The 26,516-nt window shown below is 43.2% G+C and overlaps 1 protein-coding gene across 5 annotated transcripts; it reads left to right on the top strand.

The window, feature by feature from the left end:
* The first annotated feature begins 38 nt into the window (after positions 1–38).
* Positions 39–26,516, top strand: LOC149358452 (ataxin-10). Of its 5 annotated transcripts, XM_089570517.1 has the most exons (12): positions 74–619; positions 4,383–5,070; positions 10,911–11,072; positions 11,863–11,942; positions 13,811–13,922; positions 14,677–14,847; positions 16,903–16,977; positions 17,685–17,847; positions 18,090–18,198; positions 19,437–19,630; positions 20,838–20,901; positions 26,343–26,516. In XM_089570517.1, exons 1-12 carry the CDS (start codon positions 553–555, stop codon positions 26,483–26,485), a joined length of 2,028 nt encoding a protein of 675 aa, XP_089426643.1. In that variant the 5' UTR covers positions 74–552; the 3' UTR covers positions 26,486–26,516. The 5 variants fall into 5 exon arrangements, with proteins under 5 accessions (XP_089426639.1, XP_089426643.1, XP_089426640.1 ...); XM_089570513.1 differs by lacking the exon at positions 4,383–5,070 and having other exon boundaries at positions 39–286; XM_089570514.1 differs by lacking the exons at positions 10,911–11,072; positions 11,863–11,942; positions 13,811–13,922; ... (5 more) ...; positions 20,838–20,901; positions 26,343–26,516 and having other exon boundaries at positions 87–286; positions 536–619; positions 4,383–8,071.

A 26,516-nucleotide genomic window follows, 5' to 3' on the forward strand; every position in this document is an offset into this window, starting at 1 on the left:
GCCATCTATAAACACGCTTCTGCTGTTTGTTGCCATGCGTCATCTTGCATGCCCCCTGCGCCCCCCCACGCCACTGCACGTTGGTTGTGGAGAGGGAAGGTGTGGAAAGGGAGCGAGGGCAGCAGCGCAAGCAAGTCTGGTCAAGTTGCAGTGCACTTTCGGTGACGAGCAGTGTCATGAGCGAGGACACGTTTTCAGGCGACCAGAAAACTAACAGGGGCCGTAGTTGTTCGCTCGCACCGCAGCTGCAGAACCACCTTGGAGAGCTAGCCGCCCTGCGGACCAGGTTGGTGCTTTGTTCTGACCTGCGCTAGGGGACACTGGACGTGTTTTTTCGGATTTCGCGGGAGCCGCTGCGGGTCTGGGCATGACTCATACACCACCTTGGCTACGACCACCAGCGGACGAGACGGCTCCCCCCTGTTTTTGTTGTGCAGCTACTGCGGCGATTGCCAGCGTGCGTCTCCTAGCGCAGTCCTTTCTATTGCCCGACTGCTAACTTCGCGCGCGTGTTTGTTCTTGTTCCTCCCGAAAGACAATTGCAAAAGAAGCATGGCAAAAAAACTCGTCGAAGTTTCTGGCGAGTCCTCTCCATCATCAAGCAGTGCCAACTCTGGCGGTACGTACTGTCATCAATTTGCCTGCATGCCTACATTTCGATCACACGGACTGAATATGCAGCCGCACCCCTTAACATGCCTTCGCTTTCTGCACCTGGCACCAAATTTCGCTGTAGCGATAGCTTTTTTTAGTCATTTTGAGCCGTCACCCTTTGCACCTTAACGTTCGTGCAGTGTGCTTGTGCATGCACGCCTAAAAGGGACGAAAACGTCCGTGCATTCTGCATTCTTGCCGCTTTGTTTACCGCTGCGCGCCTCCAACCCTTTGGCACGCTGCGCGTGCGTTGTCGCGCGACCTGTTGCGGCCGCGCATTGTCCATAGTTGTAGCCGGCGATCGCGCTGTACGAAGTGTCGCCGACTACAACGTGAGTCAGTTCATTTCAGAGTTCACGCAGTTCATGCACCTTTTACTCTGGCGGCGCGTTATTTCACGGTCGATCGAGTTCCCGGGAGTGCGAGGAGGCATAGCGAGAGGGTAGCGGGCGGATTGGGAGGCCCGCGGGGCCGCTTTCACGGACATGATGCAACATGCCCTTCCGTATCTTCTTCCCATTGCGTATTTTGGAACAATCGGGCCAAGCGTGTTCGTGGAAGCGTGGACGCGCATTCGGTTACCACCGTTCATCCTCACCACCGCGGCGCTCCGTCACCTCGCCTGCGGCAATATTGGGGTGCTTTTGTTAACTTTTTTTTGCTTGTTCTGTTCGACGGAGTGAGGGAGAGGGTAGTCGTTGGGGCACGTGCTTTTCTTTGGAAGCGGTGCGCATGGTTCTTTTGTCCAGATTTCTGGAGCCGAGGGTGGTTTTCTTTCTGGAGGGGCGGATGTATGTATGGATGGTTGTTTGTTTGTTGGAGTAGGGGGCAGGGTAGCCTTACGGTAGTCCACATTATGGAGGGCCGAGAAAGGGGGAGGGGGTTCTTGTAGGGGCATGCACGTTAAGCGAGTGAGGTGGTAGGTCGCGGTGAACAGGTGGCCGAGCTTGCGTTGGAGAGCGCCCCTTTTCTTCCATGAATTTGTTCTTTGTCTACTGTACCATCGACAGTTCTGTTGGTGAGAAGCAAACAAGATTTAGAAAAAGGAAAGAGAAACGTAGGGTCGCGCCTGCATTTCCTGCACTCTTTGATTTAATTGCTGCCCCTGCCGAAGGCTTTGCGTATTGTCCACTAAAAAAATCTCGAGTATATATTAACACACTGACTTTAGCCGTTTTTTTTTTCTAACTGAATTAATGGAGTTAGTCGTTAGCTTTTTATTATTTTTTTTTTTCAAAGCTTCTCTGAATATTAGTTCTTGTCATGGAAGTATAAATTCAACCTGCTCATGCGAGTGCCTGTTGTCCAGTACAGCAAGATGGGAGTCGTGAGAAAGTATGTCTGAATTTGTTACACTTATCACTGTTTAATAAACACTTCAATATTGAGTTCTAAATAATCAAGGTTCTAATTTCAGTTGCACAAGCGCTTTGTCATTTATAAGGGCATTTGTACTATGAGCCATTGAATAATTTTTTTATTTCAGTCCTGTGGGATATATTTCGCCACTCAACCCCGTTTCACAATGGGCGATCACAAAATAGACGAGAGGAAAGGAAACGACTTGTATTGTTCCAAGCAGGCATCTCATGTGGATACTGTCTCTGGTTCAGAATATTCTTGACACCAGCTTGAAAACTACTCCCACTATCATTGGAAGTTGTGCTTTGCCAGTATGATAAAGTCACTCAGTTTTGTACATGCATTGGTTGCGCATAAGTGCTAGTGCCAGCTTAAACAGGGGTCCTGTGTGCCTCTTTTCTCTTGTCCTGTCCTTTTCATGCAGTTCTTGTTTTTTAAACATGGGCACAGTACAAATTTTTTATGGGGATCGTTGCTAACAGGAAGTGTTAGGTGATAATACAGGTGCTTCTGCAGGTGCCAAGTGATAGCTGTGATCAACATCTTAAGGCAATGTGCTTGCTGCCATGCAGGAAGTGATGCAGTGATTGACAGTTTTGCACAATGTCACTGTTAAGTAAATTTCCCCTGGGATAAATAAATAGTGACTTCTCTACCATACTCTGTCCCCATCTTGCGTGAGTGTGGCAACGCTCAGGACCTGTATGGCTAAAATTTTTCAATAATTTTAAATTAATTTTTTAAAGTTTTTTGATATTGGGAATGAATTTGCCATCTCTCACGTGAAACCAGGTCTCTGTTCTGTTACTGTCACGTTTTCTTGCTAAGATGATGTAGAGCTGGGCAAAATCGTCTTTCTTTGCGATTTCACCATTGTTTACCGAGAAAGCTAGCGAGCACATTCCAAAAGCAGAGGTTTGGGTGGAAAGGGAGCGCAGCTTGCGGTAGTGATTCAGAATCACTGTGGTGTGCTTTCCATTGGCAGTTCCACGAAAGGCTGCTCCCCGTCAGTCGCGCATCCGTTGCTTCGTATTGTGGGATGTTTTGCAACAGAGACGCATGTCAAAGAGGCTGCTTCTCTCTTTCATGCCATTCTTTTTCCTGGACTCCCTGTGCGTGCACGTTTTGCTTTGCAGCTTTATCAAGTCTCTTGCGCCTGTTCTGCAGCGCTTTCTACTCACTGTGACTGGTAGCAGAGGCCTGTAGGTTCCTATGGTGTGGATGGGTAGTTTTCTTGAAGAACGGGATTTCTTAGCTCTAAAAGCAGTAGGACAAGCATAGAGAAACAGGATGTGCATTTCTCTTGTTCCTCTATATTTGTCCTTCTGTTTTTAAACAATAGTTTCTCTTGGCTGCTGGAATCTCTATGTTGTGTGCTTTGTTCTAAGTTTTGTTTTTACTCATTTTTCCCAGGCATTTTTTTTATGAACATTTTCCTAGCTAAAGAGGTACGCTTAGAATCTTGCACAAATTAAAGCTGTGAATAATGGGGAAAATTTCTTCATTGAATATCTGTACCCAAGGGTAGAAAAGAAGCAGCTATAGGTTTTGCTTCATCTTGTTTTTATTTATTCTCTTTCTTTGATTTAATTATGCTTGTAATGCAGCTATGGAAGGGAGATAATCTACTGATTACAGACATCATACAAAGGACTGTACTAATAGTATAGCTTAAAAGCATATTGATGTGGGAGCATTTGTTTGCAGGATTAGCAAGTTCAGCAAAGCCTTTGTTTTGCAAAAATTTAATTACTTATTTCATTCTAAGTCTATGATAGATTCATCATTGCTAGTAGAAGGGGTGGGAAGCTCGTGCAGTGCTATGCAAATGCATTGTTGAGAAAAAAAACTTGTCTGCAGCAATGATTACACAGCACTGCACTCATTTTAGTAAAAACCACTTCCTCATGGTGTTGTTGATTTGGACAGGACCATTAGAGCATTGTGGTTTCTTGGATGCATTTATAAGTTAACATGCATGTAGTAAGAAGGAAGCTTGGCCACCCAAGCATGTTTTAGCATGCTACTGTTGTGGTGGTGTTACGGTTTTATGGTGGATAAGTGGCTAAGGGTGTCATGTATCGAACAATGGGTTAAATGTGCCTTGCTTTGTGTGTGTGGTAAGAAAGCAAATGGTTTTTTTAGAATGTTACACCTTTTTAAAAATCTTTGCCTCTTTCAGGAACATAACGGTACCCGAGAATTCTGCAGTTGCATTTTCTCCTAGGGGCAAGCTGGCATGGAAATGAATGTGTGCATTGTAAAGTTGTGTGATATGCTGTGCATGAAATTGTCACATGATTCAGCCCGAGTTCAGGAATTGCACAGCGAGTGGGGTACTGACAAAGCCTCTTGGTTGATTGCAGATGCCAACGGAAACCAAGCAACTGCCACCGGTGCACTGCAACGACCGCTTCTGCTGCCCCTGCAGACGCAGATGAGCATTCCGCTTCCCTTGCTTCGCGGTGCGCCCACTCCCGAGGAAACCCAGGAAGAAGGTCGGGTATTGCTCAGCACTTTCGTGGACTACCAGGTGGCGCAGGAACAAGTACCCGGCGCCATGGACCCCAGAGCCGGTGGCGAATCCATTGGGGATATGGTGTACAGCCACACCATCGATGAGGAGGACATCGGAACTCCGCACAGCCGCACCGAAGCCGAGGCGCTGCACCCGGTGTACCGCAACATGGGCCGCGAGCTGCGTGCCCTGGCCGACCGCTTCTCCCAGAGCCGCGAGCGCATGCGGGTGAGGCAGGAGGCAGACTCCCTGGACCTGTCCAGCCTCACTCGGGACAACCTGACCATGCTGATGGATGCACTCTTTGAGGGCGGCTTCAGTCGTGAGAGGCTGGTCACATTCTTCTTCTTCTGCAGCGACCTCATCTTGAAGTCGGTCCGGTGCTCAATTGGAGGCTTGCAGTTTCAGGTGGTCGCCTGGGTGTGGGCTTTTCTACGTGACCGTGTCTGCTTCTGGGTCCTCCAACGCGGGGGCTGGGAGGCTGTGCTCACAAACTACTTACCGAAACTGGCCATCACGGCCGCTGGCTTCGCTGTGTGTGTGGGAGTTGTTTTTTATATTTGGAAGAACTGGTGAGCAATAAGTGGAGCCACCTGCTCACTCCTGCACTTGTTGCCAACTGCTGACTGTGTAATGTGTGGCAGGTTTTCCTTATCAGTTTTGTTGTTTTTGTCCAGTGCAGACGCAGCACTTGTTGCCTTTTCGAACCATCGAGGATGTGTAGTGTTGTTGATTGTTGCCTTTGGGATCGACACCTCACGTCTCATCTGCGTGGACGTTTGACGACACACTGGTTGATGAATGGTCTTCCGTGTGCAATTCATTGTTCACTTTTTTGCACTGCCACTTAGCAGCCCTCACTGTGAGGAGCATTGTTATGCAGTCATTATTTATCTGGGTGTGTGCCCATTTGCATTGACATGCTGTCTGGCTTCATGCTTTTTCATCAGTCAGCATAGTACATTAGATGGGTGTAATGCAGATGCTGCAATTAAAAACACCTGCCCCTGCTGTGTGCGACTTCAAGAATCACCTGTACTGCATTGGTTGGTTTGGTGGGAGCACCTACGTAAGGCATAAATTGTAAATGGAATGGTTCTTTAATATTATTTAAAATTTATTTCCGGTGGCTTGTGTTCAAAATCCCTTGTCTTTTAGTCATAAGCTGTTGTTCTGAACAGCAGTTATCGCTTGTTTTTTGACAAAGGAAGGTTTATTTAGCAGATTTTTCAACAGCACAAAATGTATGATAAAACAACTGCAGTCATTAGCGATTTCCAAGAAATGTTTGCTAAACGGTAAGGAAGCATCCAGAAGAGGAAAAATAAAATTCCTTGAATGGTCGTCTTGAAATTTCTTGTGTAGATTGCAGGTGATGGTTGAAGATGCATACTTTGCCAGAGAGTTTTTGTTTGATGTGTATGAGTGTAGTTCCTTTTGGCAATGTAGCCATCTTATTGCTCACTGGTGATGCCAATACTTAAAGTGTCTGGTTCTCACACAGAGACGCAAATTTCAAGTGTAATATATAGGATGTGTTCGTTTGCACAAGTTTTTGTTTTTCCGTTCCGTTTATGGTCTTGTCTGTGCATGATTTTTTTTTCTTGGCCTTTCTGTTTTTGCATTACTGCTCACTCGAAGGCAGTGGTCATATTAAGGACTGACTTAGACAACTGTCGGCTTTCATATAATGCTTTGATTCTTTCTACACTAGTTATTTTTGCTAACCTATGCTTCTCATGCAAAGTCTTGCTAATTGTTTCTGTCGATTGAAGAGGTCCATCTCTGTTGGCGTTCTTCGTTTAGCTGCTTGTTTGTGGCGTTCCTTGCCATTTCCATTTTACGCCGGACATTCTTTCTCTTACTAACTTTCTGTGTATTTTTTTTTATAGAAAGCATAGCCTTTGGCAAGCCATTTTCCAAATTTGCAGAGAACTTGCAAGTTGCATATGGCAGTCATTTTACCATTATTTGGCCACCTGGATTGGCGATGTGTGTTTTTTGCACTTTTTCAGCCGTCCATGCTGTCTCTTGACTGTGCCTCATTGACAGCTACGCCTTTACTGCTGTATCTGTGCGTCTTTCCTTCCGTGCACCCTTTTGATGCATAGCATCATACTTCGAAGTAACCCAGTTGTCTTGCCAGCAATGTGCCATTTTTGTAGTCCGTGTTGAGGACCACCGCGTCAGTTCCACGGTGGGAGCAAATGCCAAGCTGGGATAATGCATTTCTGCAGCCTGTGGGCTTCCACTGCGTTGAAGCTCCTCTACAGCAAAAATGCATATATCAGAAGTAGTCAGAGTAAATTGTGCTGCTCACTAGGTATAACCAAATTGGGAACAAAGTTGCCAAAAGGGTTCGGCCAGCAAATGTAATTTTGAGCAGCATTTTTTAGCCTCACCGGCAGTTTTTTTTTTTTGCATTTTAAAAGTATGCAGTGAAGCCTAAGGGGAACAAGTGTTTGAAATGCCTTGTTCTGTGGAAGCTGGAGCAGTCATTTTTCATGCCAGCTCAAGCCTTTTTCATTTATTGCGTTCTTGCCAAGTTTGTTTGTAGAAGTTCCGTATTATATCATACAGTATTGTTGAAAAAGGGGACAAAATTCCCTTTTTTCTTCTTACTTTTAAAGGGTTCCTCTTGCGGTTTGTATCGTGACTCTGTGTGTTTAGTTGGGGCTTTTAAAGGTACCATTTGCTCAAGGTACAATGCAAGCATGCCGGGCACTTTACATTATACACCCATTTAGGTCACACAAAAGCTCTTGTTTTTAAAAGGCTGCTAGGCTCGGTTTATTTAATCGGACACAAAGGTTTTTGTCAAGAACTTTCAAGAACATTTTCATTTGTGCATTCCACTCTGTAGCATTTTGTTTCTTTAGTGAAAGGATACAATTTTCTTTTTCCTACAGTTATGGTAGGTAGCAGTGCTCTCAGCAGATTTTTGAGGAAAGGCAAACCTCTTTTCGTGAGCAGCTTTTCGAGTGACCATTTTAGCCCTGTTATGTGGCTCACCTTTTTTTGTGATCAGTTTGCATTCGGTTTTATTAATGCCTTTGGGGTGAGTTGCTTCTTGTTCAGAGTACAAGCAGTTACTCTTGGAGGTGCCACTACCGTGCTTGATCTGTGGATTTGTAAAAGTTATGAATTCAGGAGCTGCGTGGCCAGTTTTTTTACAAGGCATTTGCTGTCTGCAGCTCGTGCTGACTTGCCCCAAGTGCTCAGTTTTAGCCCTTGGCAATATCCCGACTTTGACACGCCAGTCTTTGCAAGAGGAGGCTGTACGGTTTTTCGCATACATTTAAGGGCTCCCCTCGTATGTACTTCATTTAGAACGTAAACCACAGCGTGTGTGCAGTGCGAAAGCTGGGCTTTCAAAAAGAGAACATGACACTGCTGTGTGTATGATTCCACACTGCCAACTTTCATTTGTGGTGCTCACTTTTCACAGCGTGTTTTTGACTTTGTAAATGAAACCAAATGTTATTTTTATATATCCTTTGGTGTGTTCATGAATAAACGGAAACAACTTTTTTGGTATTCCACTGTTGGCAGTTTATTCTTAGTTGTGGTGTCTTTTTCTTTTGTGTGTGTTATGTAGAATGATGGCACCATACTTTTTAACTGCATTGTTGCTGGTTAGAAAATATGGCTTCAAATGCAGGTTTATGGGGTACAGTTTTTTCTTCAAATGAAACTTCAGTGGAAGAGATGATCTACGATGTCATTTTCGTTTGTCATTGCACAAAAGCGACATGTTTTAAGGCTTATCTTTAAAGGGACGCTGAGGAAAAATTGTAAGTTGACCTGTATTGCTAGTTTACCATATTCTGATTAAAAGGAGGCTAGTACTTTTGCAAAAAAATGGGATTTTAAAAGCTATAAAAGACAAATAAATATATCGTTACCACCAGCCACTTTTACAAGCAAACTGCAGTAATATCTGCAGTTTCATTTAGTGTGTGGATATCTGAGGCAAGGTTGAACCCCTGCATTATTCACTTGCAAATCATGGAGTCCCCTTCTTTGTTGATTTCACAGGTTGCAATCGATTGGCCAAAAAAAACTATTTTCAAGTCCAATGTTCTCTGTAATAAATGCATCTTTTACTGCTGAACAAGCTTCAACATAGCCAGAAAGAGCTAAACAATTGGCGTTAACTGAGTGGCCCTCGAATTTCTTAAAGGAGCTCTGAAACACCTTCTAAGGAGGGTGCATAATCTCGCTTCATCGCTAGAGGCTCTCGTCACGAACACCTGAGCCAAATAATGCACTTGTACACGCAAGAGAGAACCCACAGTCGTGTGCGAAAGTTGGAGAGTCCTTTCCAGCAACTTTTTCATGCTCGCACCCTCCTTCATCACATGCTCCTGTGTAATTCTCTTCGGAGATGGCTATTCTTTCAGGTGTCATGCAGTTACCATGGCCGCGGCCACTTAGCAGCGTCGTTTTGGTAGATCGGGAAGCTATGCCGCGAGGGAAATTCCCGCACGCATCAGCGGGGGGGGGGGGCTGGTGAAGGAGTGCAGACATTTTTAGCTTGCTAAAAGTGATAAGGGGAGAGGGAAAAGGTTGAAGACACTGGTATTTAAATTTTAACTTCAGATAACTCGGCTTCTACAAAACTCATAAAAAAAATTCTTGCTGGAGGATATTCGTGAAGTGGCATCCTTTAACATCCCTGAAATACCTCACATTTATTGAGAGCCTCTTTCAGTGCTCCTCCAATGCACAATCTTTTTGAAATTTCCACCTCTGAGTATACAAGGAAAAGCGGCGATAGGCAAAACCCTCTTATGGTTTGGTTTATGGGGTTTAACGTCCCAAAGCGACTAAGGCTATGAGAGACGCCGTAGTGAAAGGGGTTCAGAAATTTCTACCACCTGGGGTTCTTTAACGTGCACTGACATCGCACAGTACACGGGCCTCTAGAATTTCTCCTCCAAAGAAATTCAACCGCCGAATGAGAAATGAGCCGCACTGTGGATAGATTGGGCGCTATGTGAAGGCTGGTTCAAGCTTAAAGAGCAACTGCAGCATATTTTCTACCACTTTGGATTTGACTGAAACTTTCCCACTGCGTTCTCCTCAGTTTTCTGGTCCTTTGTGCCAAATTTCGCAGCGGGGCAATGTTTTGCTGCAGCACAAATTAATTTGAAAATTTTTAATTGTGTGGTCTTATTTGGGGTAATTTCTATTTCCAAAGCTGTGTGTGTGACATCACTGGATGCGTAGCCATCAAAATCCTCTCTGCATTTGCTGAAGGACAAAATTTAGTGCTTGGTTTTGGTCATTTAAGACAAATAATGACCCAAAGTGTCACTTACAGTTGCGAGTTTAGCCAATAAGCGTGCACACGTTAGATTTTGTCAGTGACGTCATAGGTTGGTCTGTCGTGACAGTCATAGTTTGGTCGAAACCCAGTATCTGTTTCAGCTTCCTTGTTTTTGCTTTTTGATGGCACTTGTACTCGGTATTCTGAAAAGTGGCTTTTTATACCAGTGAGAGGGGACTCTGCAAAATGAGATGTAATTATCAACTGAATATGTTCAAAAAACCCCGGAGTTGCCCTTTAAAAGCAGCACTAGACTAGTGGAAACTATGGGCATTGTGGCTGCCATGCAAGCTTTTGCACGTTTGCAGTGACGGGGGTGGAATTGGTCCATTAATTCTTTGAGTGGTGCCACCAATCCGCTGCTCTCTGCCTTTGACGTAGCAACATTCGGATTTGCCGTCAGTGTTCAGGAGCAGAAATTAAACCTCATTAGCTGTTTTTGAATGTACCTTTTTTTGTGGCGCCAGTTTAGTGGCACTGCTTGTAAATTTGTCAGTTATTGCATCATTGACAATGGTGAGCATGGGTGCTTTCCTTCCCAAATTTCTGGCGTAGAGGTGGCTATCAGTGACAAATTCACAGTTCCGCATTTAGTTTTCAGCCTTGCTGCAGCACAAATAAAGTAAAAAAGTGATATACAGGGGTACTGAAATGAAAACTTTATTTCCACAATATAACATATACAGTGCTGCCCTCTGCTAAGAAGGTTAAACACTTACTGCTTATCTTGTTTTCTTTTAAAAAATTTGATTTTGTGAGCATTTCACATTCTTAGCAACAGACGGCACATCAGTTTTCCTCCCCATGTTTCTGTACGTAACCACTTGCCAGCTGACAGTAGGTGTTGGTACATTTTAGGAAAGGCAAGCAAGTACCTCTGCCATTCGCTACATATGCATGATAAAACAGTACAAAAAAAAAAACGCTGTTTTACACGACTAGTAACAATATCTCTCGTCTGCTGATGGCACTAAAGCCAGTGCTTGCAGCGCTGTTTTTCAAGCAGGTGAGTATAGCTCCAGTGTTGCCCTTCCACACTTGCAGCGGACAGCCCGTGCCCACTGAAACATGGGATTCGATGGAAGCCATTTCCAGGACGCTGGCATCTTCTTGGGAGGCTGTAGAGTGGGAAGCTGTAGCTGAGCTCTTTCGCTTCTTGCGAAATGCATTTGCTGGTTCTTCCGAAAATGCTGCTGCTGCCATCAGGTACTCTCTATAATTTCCTTGATTTGCACACTGCTTCTTTCTCGTACCACCTTTCGTGGCGCTACATGAACTGTACAGAGTGGGGGTAGAGTTGATTATTAACAATAAAGAGCTAACTTTGAGAAGAAAACAAGCAACACCTGCTCTCTTCTTCAAAATTATCACACTCTCCCTGAAAAAGAAGACAGCTTGCATTCTGTCAAGTTTATGCTTTCAAGTTAATGTAAATTGCCTGATTGTCTGACTTGTAACCAAATGCATCTGATTCTCAGTCGCAGTCTTATCCCATGCTAAAGTCTTGATACATATATATAAAGGAAATGTGCTGATGCAGAGATTTTGCGTCTGTATAGATGCTTCCATCCTATTTAGAAATCTGCGATTTTGTATTGATTGGCTCTGGGTTATCATGTAACTGAGGAGCAGGGTATTGCTGGTGGTTCATGTTTTAATGGGGTTTCTTTGTTCTAAACCCACACAGTGGAAGCATTCTTCATACCACAATGAATAAACTTCATTCTCACAGGTTGTTGGGGGTAAAGGGGGCCATCCTATGTAGTTTCAGCCCTTCAATGTGCTGACATGGCCTGGAAAGTGACCTCGATCTGTGTTAGATTCTCTCAAGAGAACTCGGAAAGTTGATGCTGAAACAATGGTGACAAAAAGCTAAGGTTTTCAGGCACACATCTATACAACATGTCCGACTGAAACAATAAAATGAAGCTCTTTATTTTGCTGCATTTAAGCTTGTAGGACCACAGCATGACTAATACCACGCTGTCTATTTCAGCAATGGAGCACTCATGCAAAATTTGGAGGCCCTGGTGAAAGGTCTTTGTGAACTTCACACGAAGGATGTGTCTCATGCTGGTTTGTAACCTTTAATGTGATTATTACTGTCCTTTGTCAACGGCTGGTTATAAATGTGACAGCTATAACATGTTTGCTGCTAGTTTGAAACGAGAATGCTAACAAAAGGAAAGCTTTTGATAAACAAAACTAAACAAAAACGGCTGGAAGGCAACCAAGCAAGCCTATCGTGGATTACTAGAGTAGCAGTGTTTTCTTCTTCACCTGCGTAAGGTTTGAAATTTCTATATCTATGGTAAGGTCTTTTCTAATAAAGAGTGTGACTAGTACAGGCCTACCTGCTACTGTCGCCTGGACTTTGTGAAATAGTGGCACGTAATAAGACTTGATTTATTTTAACATTGAACTGTTGCACTTTTAGTGCGCACCTATATACTGCTGATGTGCACCTAGATCACTAACGTGGATAGTTTCTAAATAAGGTAGTTGTTTCAGGTAACCATTATACAACCAAACTATCTGGATTGCTGTAGAATATGGGTTTTTGACCGATTCTTAAGACTAAAATTTCAGATATAACAATTTTTTTTTTGATAAAGTTGAAAATTCCAAATATTGCGTCCTGAATGAGTAAGTTTCTAATGGGATAAGCTCTGTACTCAAGAATTTTCTCTGAAAGACATGTAAGAGTATTTCTTAATGGCAAAATGCACAGCTTCATCAGTGACATTTGTTTGTAAAGCAGTGCTTTGTGCAAAAGTCTGCAGGAAACCACATTATGCAGTTGTGCAAGGCTAAGGTGTGTTCAGTGTATGTGCTATACAGTCTCTCTTTTAGTAGCATCGTTTCATTAAATTACTTGACATCTGTGAGCCTATCATAGTTTAGATCTGTCCATATCTGCTGCAGTTAGAAAGCATGCTAGCATAAAACTTTGATGAAAGGTCTTATTGCATTAGCTTTGCTTCTGATGGCTATTTACATCATTTCATTACATTATGTATATTTGGAACAAGAGTGTGCATGGAATAAAATATGCTATCTCTCACTCATTGCACATAAGAGGGCTATCAGGTTTTGTGTGGATAAAAGGATGATATGAATAAAAATTGTTGCATGAGCAAACTCGGAGATGGGAAGGAAAAATGTACTCCATCTTATTGGGAGTAGGTCTCAAGTGTTAGTATTTATCAAGTACTTGAGGCTGCTGCGGTGGCTCAGCAGTTATGGTGGTCGGCTGCTGACCCGAAAGATGCAGGTTCGATCCCAGCCGCAGCAATCGCATTTCAATGGACGTGACGTGCTATAGGCTCGTGTACTGTGCGATGTCAGTGCATGTTAAAGAACCCCAGCTGGTTGAAATTATCCGGATCTCTCCACTATGGGATCCCTCTTAGCCTGAGTAGCTTTAGGACCTAAACCAAATACTTGAGCACAAAACTACCAGAATAACTGTGAAGCCACACAGAGCAACCCACAGGAGAGCTTTGATGCCTTATGGAGGCATAACAAGATTCTTCAGAAAGAGCAAGAAAGCATGAGCAAGTGCTACATCCCAAGTACTTCTCAACTGAAGCCTTGGAGGATGTAGATAAGCATACACATGAGCATTATATTTAGAGAAATGAGTTGGAAATGCATTCTACTTTGAAAAGACTAATTCACAAGCCTTACTGAAGTATGCTCTGCCTCTCTTTTTGGTATAATACTATTTCCAAAACATACAGCATCATTATGATTTTGCTTTTACCCAGTATCTTTGCCTATGCCTTTTTGTGTCTTCAGCGGCAGGTGTAGAGGTCATTAATTCTGGTAGTTCGAGGTTTGTTAAGCGCCTGTCTGGACTTTTCACTGACTTTTGTTTAGCATCTGTTCTTTAATCAGGTTTCCATGTAGTAATCCATTGCTATTTTTTTTCTTTTTTACAGAGTGTGTGGTTGGTCTTCGGTGCAGCTTACAATGCCTTGGAAACCTCGTATGCAGTGATCCATCGGCTGGAAGCTTTGTGTTTAAGCTACTGGTGGCAGAGGAAGCTAAAATGTAAGGGTGCTCAACTTGTATTTTGTTGCCTGTGGTGGGTGCTATGGGCACAATAAAGTGCATGACGCAAAAAGTGCTCGTGTGCTGTGCGATGTCAGTGCACGTTAAAGATCGCCAGATGGTCGAAGTAATACCGGAGGTTTCTGGCACCTCTTCCTCCCTTCTTTCTTTTCTTCTTTCACTCCTCCCATCATTTCTTCCCTTATGGCGCTGTTCGGGTGTTCACCGAGATATGTGAGACAGTTGCTCCGTCATTTCCTTTCTTCAAAACCAGTTTTAAATTTTTTGCTTCCTCTTGATCTGATAATATGTTTGAATTCTCTGCAGATATGGGGGAATCCCCCACATCCTTTAGAACTACACAAGATGTGCAAAGTTTTTAGCATTCAGTTTACTATAAATGTGACAACCTACCAAGCTTTGTGGGTTAAAACAGTTCATTTGATAATCTAACACACTGTATGGTATGTGAGTTTTCTATCTTATTATGAACTTTTAGCAAGAGACCATGTGGACGGTATTGCTCCTTATCAAGAGATAGATATATGCACAGTGGTCACACATGTGTCTAGAGCACCTGGAAGGCGCGCTGCGTAGTGTATTTGCCTCATTTATAGGTGGCAACTGAACACGCCGTTTAGAGTGCCCTAGGCAAGATTGTCGAGGGCTGTACTAAGCTAGCTGGGCGTGGGAAAAGGGGCACTGAAGTTTTTGGTTATTTCTGTTCCGGCATTACCCTGCATTCTCACCACAGGTGCACGGAGCTTCTTAAGAGTCCCGATGCCAAAGTGCGACAGTACAGCAGCATGGTTTTGTACAACTGCCTTTTACCGGACCACATTGAGCATTTCCTGAAGTTGGCAGGCTCTGTGGGTGCAATCGAGAGCCTTGCAGACATGGTGATCAACATCGAATCTGAATGGAGGTGAGTCTGGCTGTTCAAAAACGCTGTCTTCAGGTGATTTTACGCGAGGCTGGTCGTCTACCTTGTCTGGCAGTTAAAGTAATGATGGAATTTATATTCTTTATGCTCTTTCTATGGTAGACCTAGTATTCTTAAAGCAGGTGGCACTGTTTCTGACATTGCACACGAGGGCTAGAATCACTGTCATTGTGATCATCACCACCACCAACAGCCCGAGTGCGTCTCCTGCAGGATAAAGACCTCTCCCAGTGACCTCTAATTAACCATGCCTTGTGCCAGCTGTGGTCAACCTATTCCCTTACTCTCTACCGTCCCCTGCTGCATTTGCCTTCTCTTGTAATTCGCTCTTTTACCCTGAGGGAACATTGGTTGTCCGCACTCCACATTAAAAGACTCTGGGGACAATATTTTCTAATTCTGATCCAAGTAAAAGTGATTCTGTAGCTATGTTAGCTACAGAGCTGTAGCTATGTAGTTATGGCTATGTTGATGTTTGTTCTGCAGCAAAAGACTTCTTGTTTAGAAAATTGAATCAAAAAATTTTCCCACTGGTCAGTTCAAGCTACTGCAAAATACCGAGCATCCGCCGATGCACAAATAAGCACCCCCCCAGTGCACGTTAAAGAACCCCAGGTGGTCGAAAATTTCCGAAGCCCTCCACTACGGCGTCTCTCATAGCCTTAGTCGCTTTGGGACGTTAAACCCCATAAAACTAAACTAAACTAAACTATTTTTCTTAAGACTGAATTTTCCTAAAAAACTGAGCAAGTACCCATGCGATTAGCCCCATGGCCGGGAGAAGCTCAAAAACAAAACAAAGACAAATTTAAGTGCCTGGTGTTCGGTATCTCCGGGACGCTTATCGCAGATGGAGGGGTGAACGTGTCAGCGGGCTCATTCAGATGATATACCAGTTTTTCATGTCTTCTAATAAACAGTTAGAATCCTTCCTCTGGCATTTTCTGTGTTTATGCCCCCACCACCGCGGTCGCCAGCTTGAATTTAATGATAGGTTGTCGGACCAAGCAAGGACCCACTCCATCATGTGTCCATTTTGAATTTCACACTTGGACCTAGCAAGCGCTGACCTCCAGTATTTCATGATTATCTTCAAATTTTAGGTGGGCACTTGATCAGTATTTTACAGTAGTGACAGGCCGAAAGAGCTCCATCATCATCATTTGCAAGTGAATGGCTGCGTAGCCTAGCCACTGGAATTCGCATGTGAAAATTGCCTTGACGCACTCCAGGTTTCTTGTTAAATCAGCTGTGATGGCAATACCTGCATTTCATGTTTTAGCTTTTGTAGCTTATAAAAGCTACGTCTTCAGTTATAGTAGTGTCTTTGTTTTTAAAATACTACTACCTATAATCTATCAGTGCAGGCTAACTTCAATTTGTCCTCAGTGTTCCTTTAAGGCGAGAGCAGCTGTTTTTTAACTTCCTTTATCATTTATTACAAAATGAGGACATCGGTTATTATTAGATTCTCAATCTCTCGGTATTAAAGACTTGCATATATAACTATCAAAATAATTTCTGCGGGATAGTTCCGACCTCAGCACCATCTTAGTGCCACAAACAGAAGAAGGAAATCGTCGTACTTCTGTCAGAGCATCTGCTTCGAGTGCTTCGCCATGAATCAAGCGGCCATGCATCATGCTTATGTGTTGGAAGAACCTGGTACTGCTGAATGATTTAAAATCTCCTTTACCTTGACTGGAAACCTTGAGGAATTTGTTCCAGCTTCATTAACTTTTGTACTTAAATACATGTGGAGCTTGTACATGCCTCACATTTGTGCAAGACTTCTGCATTTTGTGATTTCAAGATAAGTATGTGCTATCAGGAGAAGAAGTGTCCAGGGAGAACAAAAAGAGTAATTGAGTCTTTCTGAGTCTAGCCTGGTGATGTTATGGTACAACTGTGCAGCTGGTCATCTGACTGCAAGAAGGCAGGTCTATCTCTCAACGACCATAGGTGGACTAATGGTAGAAAAGTTGCTGTTCTTTTGTGCATCCATCCGCTCTTGATATGTCTCGTGCTCTATTCCAGCCTTTTCATATTAGAACGACTGCTCCAGCAAGACGACATCGTTCCAGTATTCCTGAAGTTGTCTGCTCACTGCAGGTACGTTGATTGCAGTAACCAGGAATGTATGAAGAAAAATTTAAGAATTTATGTAGTCAGAGACAGTCTTCAGTGTCAGCTGCAAAGGTGCCATGTCGTCCAAAAGAGTCATGAGGGTTGTGTGTGTGTAAGGAGTTTATTGGGTCAGGGAACTCCTGGACAGTTAATGGGTAATGTGGAAATCAAGGATTCATGTGAACAATTAATGTAACCAATCAGGCTCTGTGTTATTGATGAGGATGTCACTGGTGGTGGTCACATGATGACGACGTCATTTTGTGTCAGCGACACGATTCTTGCACAACAATCCTTTCACAGCTAAGACTGCGTGAAGAGTGCCATGAATTGGGCAGAGTTGGTGACGCGCATCTAAAAAGACCACTTTACACTTGCGTGCCCTACACTGTGGGCTTATGCTGTGTCCATTGCTCATAAACAGATTTAAGGAATGAGAGGGGTTGAGGGCAAAAGGGTGACTGCTTCACATTGTATTACACTGAGCCTCCGTTTTTTTAGCTGATGGATGTGAAGAAGGGCCTGTTAGTTTACATGGGACCACCCTTACACACATATGTGCACACACGTATTGCCCATGAACTTATCTCTTTGTTGCCTAGATTTTCAAGATGAATCTAAACCAAATTCGGCAAACCATCTATTCTCATCTAATAGTGACCCTAATGCTCCACATCTGAAATTTATTGCAGGTGCATACTTCTAGATATCGCTGCTGACCAGCTCACAAAGGTGCAAGCGGAGGCTGTGTCACTTCCGATCTCCTTACCTCTGCTAGAGCACGTGCAAAGGGAGCTACTGGCAAGAGTGAAAGCCATTACAATGTGCTCAGAGGCAACGGCTACCGGGGACCCGGTAAAACTCTCATGCTGTTTAGCAGCATCCATTAGAAATCTTTTCAGCAGACTGTTTAAATTGACTTTCAGGTCGCGAATGAGCTTGCACACAGTTGTTTATTTGTGCACAGTTGCTATTTATATATTCGCTAACATAAACATTGTGAAATTGTACAAGGGAAAAAAGTAATTTCTCCTGAAACATTCAGTAAGTTTTTCTTGGATGTTTCTGTACATTTTCCTGCTGTCCGTATCTTGCAGGAGCTTTCCGAGATTTGTAAGCTCTTGAAGGTGTTATGCCTGGCCTCTGCCAACGAGAAGCTCCAAAGCTTCTTTTCTCATGGCGCTGAGCTTTTGGCGACTGCACTGGGTATGTCTCTATTAATATCACATATGTTACTGAGGTATTTTTCATATTAATGCTCTATTAATATACACTATTCTTTTGGATTTTTACTCTATTCATTTTTACTCCAATCAAAATAAACTTCTAATTTGGTGACACAGAAACATGACAGACAGGATGTCGCAATTTTGTTGCTCCTTATTAATTCAACGCTGCATTTATTCTGACCATTCTTCTTCTTATGTTTTGGAGACATTTAGTCTCAAATAAAGGCAAACATTTATATTTGTGGAAGCTAGGCAGCAGTTCTAATTGCACTGAGAATGTCTTTCTCTGTTGCTCAATTCTGTACAAGAGACCAGCAATCACATTTTTTTATTTGTGACCTTGATTTTTTTACTTCTTGAAATTTTTAACAACTAGCTCCAGACTTAAAGGTGCAGTGAAGAGGAATCTGAACTCGTCTTTTTGCCGCAGGAACTCAATCTACACGTGCCGAGCATTCTTAGAAACTTCGATTTATTGCCCTGTGTGGCTGATTGCCCTAATTAAATCGGATTAACGTGCGGCTCTTGCCTTTTTTTTAATTCTCCCCCGTACGGTGGGTGGAGTCGACCAACGTGTGGAGCGCTTTTCACCCAGTCCCGTGGCGGCTTGCTGCTCTGCTATCGGCGTAGTAATACATAGTAATCCGTAGAAGCAAATAGTCTGCGCGTATTTTTATTTCTGTGGGCTTATTTTGCGGCTATATTATCTGGGAATGAAACTATTTATTCATGGAAACCTAAAAAACAAAATAAAGCGAAAGAAAAGCCTCTACGGAGCTGGCTGAAAGGCACTCCACATGTTGGTCGACTCCGCCCACCGTACGGGGAGAATTCAAAAAATAAAGGCGGGAGCCGGATGTTAATTCGATTTAATTAGGGAAATCGGCCACACAGGGCAATAAGTCAAAGTTTCTAAGAATGCTTGGAATGTGTAGATCGAGTTCCCACGGCAAAAAGACGAGTTCAGATTCCTCTTCAGTGCACCTTTAAGATATTAGGCTCTGAGCCACTGGGGTTGGTTTGGTAGGTCACGACTGTAACTGGGGACGTCTCTCTCTGTATTTTGCTGCTCACCAATACCCTCAAGTATGTTAAATCAAACACATCATGTGAACTGCAGACCACCCACTAATTGTTAAAGGTGGCCCCTACTGTTTATTAATTGTGCAATGAGTGTCATGTGCAACATTGTTACTTTAATTATCTTTTTTTCAGAGGTCTTGAAAATGGTCCATCTTTTAGGCAAATCAGGAAAAAACGCATTCACTCCTGCACAGCACCTGGATGATTTCAGTGAAGTTGACAAAGGCACCTCTGAGCTCACTGTTCACCCAAGCTTTGGATTCAAGCGAGACCTTGTTCAACTAATTGGTAACATGTGTCACCAGAACAGGAAGCACCAAGACTTGGTAATTATTTGCACCAACTGTTCTCAAATTGGGTTTATTCGGTTTCCCAACCGTCTGAGTCAGTGTCTGCCTCAACCCGCGCTTTTCCTTTACCCACTTTGTTTTAGGACTAATCATACTGCAACTGCTTGTAACAAACTGTTTCACTGTACAGCTAGTCATCATTGATTTTCTATGAGGGGCATTTCATCAGCATCTTTTTTTTGCATGCATGTCAAGCCTGAAGTGACAAAAGCCAAATCTTGTGGGGTTTTTCAGCAGCTTTTGAAAACTGCTAGATGGGAATTCCTGATTTCTGCTTTCATAGAGACAAAGCCTTTCTCGTTACATGTAGTAGCTTTTACTTTTCTTTTCCTTTGTCTCATACCATGGTTACTTTTTTTCTGGTGAATTTGAATATGATTTTAATTATAACTTGTGCGAATGCCACTGCTCATCCTCCTTCCTTTCTAGGTGTATTAATAACTGCTTTTTGTTTTATCAGCTACAAGTACCTTAATTGAAGAGCTGCTGACCAACACTGTGCTTTGACACGTCCAATTTAGTTTGAACGTCGCTGCCCTTTACATTGGGCCACTCACAAGACACAGTGTTGCATCTTTTACTGCATTTTATATAGAAAATATTTTCGATACAGTCATAAATGCTGTGTGCTTTCCTCTTGGGACGGGATGCAGGTCACTGATGGCATACAGTTTCTTGGTATGACTGATGCAACTAGTCAGTATGCTTATGAAATGCAAAAGTAGTGGGCATTTAATAAACACTCCAAGATCGTGCAAGTTTTAGGTGACCAGTATCACTTTGGTGTGTACAGTAAATATTATATGAACAATGCAGTTCTGAGAACTTCTCTATGAGAGCTTTCGGAAGAAATGCATTTTGCATAAAGCTCATTCTATGATAGCAGATGAGCTTTGGGTCGGGGGTACTGAAACACTTTTATCCAAAGGTGCCAGATGCAGAGCGATGTGGGCAAAACTCAGTGCTATATGCAGAACACAACCTAAACTTGGCTAATCGCATGTGAGCGTTTTTTTTGTGCTTGTAGATTCATTTCTGTTTCTTGTATGGATTTGTTATGATAGCATTCTGCATGTTATGACAGATTGGAAGTGAATGCTTCTAATTTTTCCTTCTGTGTTTGACTTTTTCGTAAGTGGTGTTATTTCAGTTAACATCTTGTAATGATATCACCTCTCTTTAGGTTAGGAACTTGGAAGGAATGCCTGTTATTTTGGATGTCTGCAATTTGGATGCCAAGAACCCTTGTATCCTTCTGTATGAAATGTTCTTATCATAAGGTGTTGGAGGAGACATTGTTTGGGCTTTTTCCGTGGATGCATGACGCTTCATGTAATTGCAATTGCAAACTTTTGTAATTGCAAACTTTTTGGCAGCTTGACAGTCATTCCAGTCATAACCACATTAATCTACTTTGCAATGCTTTTTCTGTTGATAACTGTTTCTGCGTGTGCACCAAAGCGCAAGAAAAATAGACTTTTGTTCTCCTATGTTGCAACCCATTGGCTGTATATACTTGGCAGTGGGGTAATTTAGAAAACAAAAATTAGAGAGCAGATTAAAAAGGTAAGTAATCAGTAATTATCAATGTGATTTATATGCTGAGATGCATTCCTTGAATCAGCTATTGCATGATGGTGTTGTACTGGGCCAATTGGAACTTTTTCTTGAGAGGTAGAGAGAGAACATTATTGTGGTACAGCGTTAAGCATCAAGGATATCCTGTGCCAAAGGCATCAAAGCCAACTGACCCATCGGCTGGCCTGAGGCTAGCCTGGCCCACCGCATTGGGCTTGAGGGGCATGGATGGCAATGTGATAGGTGAAAAGAGAATGTTATTGATCAGCATGTGGTTTGGGGCATGCAGGGGAGGGATGGTGTTCATGTTCATGATGTTGCAACATGAACCCACATGAAAGGATATGAAGAGAGAGAGAAATGGACGGAAAGTCAGGGAGGCTAACCAGGCGATGCCCAGTAGGCTACCCTACACTTGGGGAGGGGAGCGAAGGGGAAAAAATGAAAAAGAGCGGCAATGAAATGAGTTTTTCAAGTGTCCATCAACCACTATGTCACGGGGATAGAGGGCGCACACTAAAAACTTAAAGATTATAGACGGGAATACAACCCCGAGTCCTTTAAGAATCTCAGGAGCGCTTTTACCGCTTTCTTTTGTGAGGAAGGTTGTGTCCAAGGCCCCAGAACATTAGACTCTCTTAGAGGACGCAAGTCCAAGCGGTACAGAGTAGCAGTTAGAAAACCGCGCTCTTGCTCAAAATGAGGGCAATCACAGAGGTGGTGGCCAATCGTTTCATCGCAACCGCACTGCTCACACGCTGGAGAGTCTGCCATTGCGATGAATTGGAATACGCCACTCCCAGCCACAGGTGGCACAACAGTGTAGTACGACTGCAGGGGGAGGCCGAATGGTATATGAAGCAAAGGATATGAAAAAAGTAAGGAAAAACTAGGGCTGTCCTGCCAAGTGACGTTTTTTTACTGATTCAAGAAAACGTGAATGTATATAGGATCTGCCAGGCCGCATTGCAAAAAGCTGTACATTGAAATATAGATATGGCCTGGCTTTGCTTGTTTTGTTATTTATATTTTAAGGTATTGCTTTTTTGAATGTTCCATCAAATATATAAAAGGAATAAATTTTCATGTTTTGGCAGTAAGAAAGGCGACATCAAGGACTTGAAAAATTACAGACCGATCATATTACTGTGCGTTGCCTACAAGGTGCCTTCAGGAGAACCTTACACTTGAATGAACCAAAGTACCTAGTAGGCTTTGATAAAGGCTACTCAACAATTAACTGTATCCACACCCTTAACCAGGTAATAGAAAAATGAGCAGATTAGTATAACCAACCTCTATATAAATAGCCTTCATAGATTATGGGAAAGCATTTGACTCCATCGAAACATCAGCAGTCATGCAGGCATTACAGAATTAGTGGTTAGAAGACCCATATGTAAAAGTACTGGACGATACCTATAGCGGTTGCATAGCCACCATGGCCCTCCATAAAGAAAATAATAAAATCCAAATAAGGAAGGGTGTCAGGCAGAGAGACAGGATCTCTCCATTACTATTCACTGCATGTTTACAGGAAGTATTCAGAGATTTGGATTGGGAATGGTTGGGGATAAGAGTTAATGGAGAATGCCTTAGTAATCTGCGATTTGTTGATGACATTACCTTGCCAAGTAACTCAAGGGACGAATAGCTAAGCATGATTAGTAACACAAACGGGAAAAACGGAATTTAAGGTCTAAAAATTAATATGCAGAAAACTAAAGTGCTGTTCAACAGTCCTGCAGGGGAACAGCAGTTTACAATAGGTAGCCAAGCACTGGAACTGGTAAGGGAATACATCTGCTTAGGGCAGGTAGTGACCGAAGATCCAGACCAGAAAAGTGAAATCACCAGAAGAATAAGAATGGGATGCAACGCATTTGGCAGCTACTCTCAAATCATGTATGGCAGTTTGCCAGTATCCCTCAAGAGAAAAGTACATAAGAGCTGCATATTACCAGTACTCACCTATGGGGCAGAAAGGTAGAGGCTAACAAAAAGGGTTCAGCTTGAATTGAGGACACTGCAGCGAGCTATGAAAAGAAAAGTGATGAGTTTAATGTTAAGAGGCAGGAAGAAGTAGGTCAGGGAACAAGCTTGAGTTAATGACATCCTAGCCGCAATCAAGAAGAAGAAATGGGCATGGGCAGGGCATTTAGTGCGAAAGCAATATAACCAATGTTCTTTAAGGGCAATGGACTGGATTCCAAGAGAAAGCTAGCATACAAGGGGGCGGCAGAAAGTTAAGTGGTGGATGAGATTAGGCTGTTTGCCGATAAGATGGCCACAGCTAGCACAAGACTGGTTTAATTGGAGCGATATGGGAAGGGCTTTTCTCCTGCAGTGGTTTAGTCAGGATGATGATGATGGCATCAACAACGAGCCTGCACATGGTAAGACGGTGCTTAGTATGTTTGCATTTGGAGTATTTGCATTGTGGAATTAATGATGCATCTTTCATTTCGAATTCACTCTTAATGTTAGGTAATAAGTGATTTCATTTGTAATGGCCGCCGCAGTGGCTCAGTGGTTATGGTGCTCGGCTGCTGGCCTGAAAGACGCGGGTTCGATCCTGGCTGCTGCGGTCGAATTTTCATGAAGATGAAATTCTAGAGGCTCGTGTACTGTGCGATGTGAGTGCATGTTGAAGAACCCCAGATGGTCAAAATTTCCGGAGCCCTTCACTATAGTGTCCCTCATAGCCTGAGTCACTTTGGGACGTTGAACCCCCATAAACCATAAACTATTTCATTTGTAATCAGTAATACATTGGTCACTTGTTAAATGCAAGGTCTAGTGTCAGTGTAGCAGGCTGCTGACACTAGACCTTGCACTCACTGTACATAGCCAGTTATTATTTTTGTGTTAATGCAAAGTAGCTAAAGCTGTATTCTGAATGGCAGATTTGATGATATCTTAATAAGCTAGTAAAAAGTGCACTTTTGAACTTTATCAGACTAGAGATTGGTTATGGACATGCGGTGATATGAAGAGTAAAATAGATTGTAGAAGCAGTGGAAAGTGTGTTGGACAGTGATAATAAGATTTCGAGCTGCTTGTCAGCAGATAGATTTGACACAAAATTCATGGCTTCTCATAAGGTCATTTCCAGCATTTGTTAGTTGCATAGCAGCCTCACTTTCAGCTCTTGGACGACTATGACAGAAACTGACAGATAGTTAAAGGTCAGGATTTTGTGGTTTAGATGGAGCAATCTTTATATTATGCAATGTTTGCAGTCAACCTTCGTTATAGCAAACTGATTAAAATTTGAATAAGCTGAAACTCCTAACGTAAAATTTTGCGAGAAACGAACGCATGAGCAACGCAGTTTAGTCAGTGGGGGAACTCAGAAGACCCTTACTTGACAGCAGGGAGAAACTTTTTCCAAAGTTGAGGGCCGGTTCTGCCGCAAAGAACAGATTGCCAGATGTCAGTTAAGGGGGCTTACCCGCACAGCACCACCAACACGCAGCAGCTGCAGGCCCAACGCCAGGTACGGTGGCTTCTCCGTAATACAGCAATGTCGCGTGGGAAAAGACATCAGAAATGAAAGCTACCGTTGTTTTTGCCACCTCCGTGTCAGCCGACTTGAGTTGGACAGCTGCACTGCCGGACAGCTACTGGAAATCTGCAACTGTACTCGCCGCGGTTGCCGGAACACTGTTGATGGGAACAAGAGGTGCGAATGCTTACCCACTGCTTGGCCTTTCTGTTAACCCTCCACGAATTGTGTTTTCCGTGGCGTTGGCGCGTGCGAGAAAGGGGTATCTAGGCTCCTTAATGCGAAATACCATGGCGCGAACGCTTGCCGCGCCACCAGCAGCCACTTGTGTAATGTAAAGCCCACTTTAGTGTAGTGCGGTGAAGCCTGCCGCTTAGCGTTGAAAGTTCGATGTATCGTTTTTTAATAATAATAATTGGTTTTTTGGGAAAGGAAATGGCGCAGTATCTGTCTCACATATCTCGGTGGACACCTGAACCGTGCCATAAGGGAAGGGATAAAGAAGGGACTGACAGAAGAAAGGAAGGAAGAGGTGCCATAGTGGAGGGCTCCAGAATAATTGCGACCACCTGGGGATCTTTGACGTGCACTGATATCCTGCACTGACATCGCAGAGCACACGGGCCCCTTCTGCACTTCGCTCCATCGAAAAGCTGCCGCCGCGGTCGGGTTCGAACCCGGGTACTCCGGCTCAGTAGCCGAGCGCTCTAACGACTGAGCCACAGTGGCGGTATATCGGTTTTACGTCCAACCGCGTTCGATACATGAAGTAAAAATTGCATGTATTTATGAAAAATATTTTGTAAGAGTTTTATGTAGCCAATAATCCTTTTTATCTGTGTTCAGTATGTTTAGGTTTGACTTGGATACTTCTATCCCTGTGCCCCTACTAATAGTGCCAAAATGATGGATGCTGTAGGTATGTGAATGAGTAATATATAAATGAAGAATTATTAGTAAATATATTGTACCTTAGATGTGGTAGTTTTGATCAAAGGCTGTGTGCCCACCAGGAAAAAGGATAAGAATGCCAGCTGCGCCCGTGTGCTGTTCCTTTTACCAGTGACATCAAATATGTTAGAACGGGACATGTATTCTTGGCACTTACATTATTCAAACCAACACAGTATCTTTATTGGTAATGACATTTCCAGAAAACAGTCTCAGCTTTTTTTTGTTTTTGCCTTACTATATATCTTCCAAAAGTATCCTACATTGAAAGGAGGGAGGGTTCAGGCAAATAATTTGCAGTAATAGATGTTCTAGGTTTCCCATGACAAGTTTTGAAAATTTATTTCTGTGCTGTGCACCACTGAGCACTAAGCAGAAAGCTGGGCTTGTTTGTTCTCAGTTAAATGGGGAGACGTGCTAATTAGCGCTAAGTAAGAACAAGTATGTAAAGACGAGAGATAGGCACAAAAACACTAGCTGCTATTGTTGCCCGTATTTGTGTGTCCCTATTTCATTCTTGTGGCCTTGTTTTTTCTGAGCGTTAGCTTGCTTGTCTTCCCATGCTGCCACCATGCACTTGTAATTGCACGTATGGCTTCGTTAGCCTTGATGACAAGCCATTGTTTTCATCCTTAATGTTCCTGTTTACAGTCATCATACAGCATGCCATCTTGGCAATTAGGAACCTCTTGGAAGGAAACCTGGAGAATCAGGCTATTGTTGCAAGCTTGGTCCAGCAAGGGGTTGTCACTGATGCACCCCTGATCAAAGAAATGGGAATAAAGTTTGAATAGGTGAAGGCTTATGCTCACCATTTTTGCCTAA

Source organism: Amblyomma mixtum, chromosome 2 (assembly GCF_055824585.1).
Source record: "Amblyomma mixtum isolate Tamu chromosome 2, ASM5582458v1, whole genome shotgun sequence".
NCBI classification, from domain to species: Eukaryota; Metazoa; Arthropoda; class Arachnida; order Ixodida; family Ixodidae; genus Amblyomma; species Amblyomma mixtum.

Bases quoted from the DNA above. Each gene is read 5' to 3' on its own strand.
- LOC149358452 (XM_089570517.1), top strand. From the start codon at position 553: ATGGCAAAAAAACTCGTCGAAGTTTCTGGCGAGTCCTCTCCATCATCA. The intron at 16,978-17,684 runs GTACGTTGATTG...AATTTATTGCAG, and splicing joins AAGTTGTCTGCTCACTGCAG to GTGCATACTTCTAGATATCG. The intron at 17,848-18,089 runs GTAAAACTCTCA...CGTATCTTGCAG, and splicing joins CAACGGCTACCGGGGACCCG to GAGCTTTCCGAGATTTGTAA.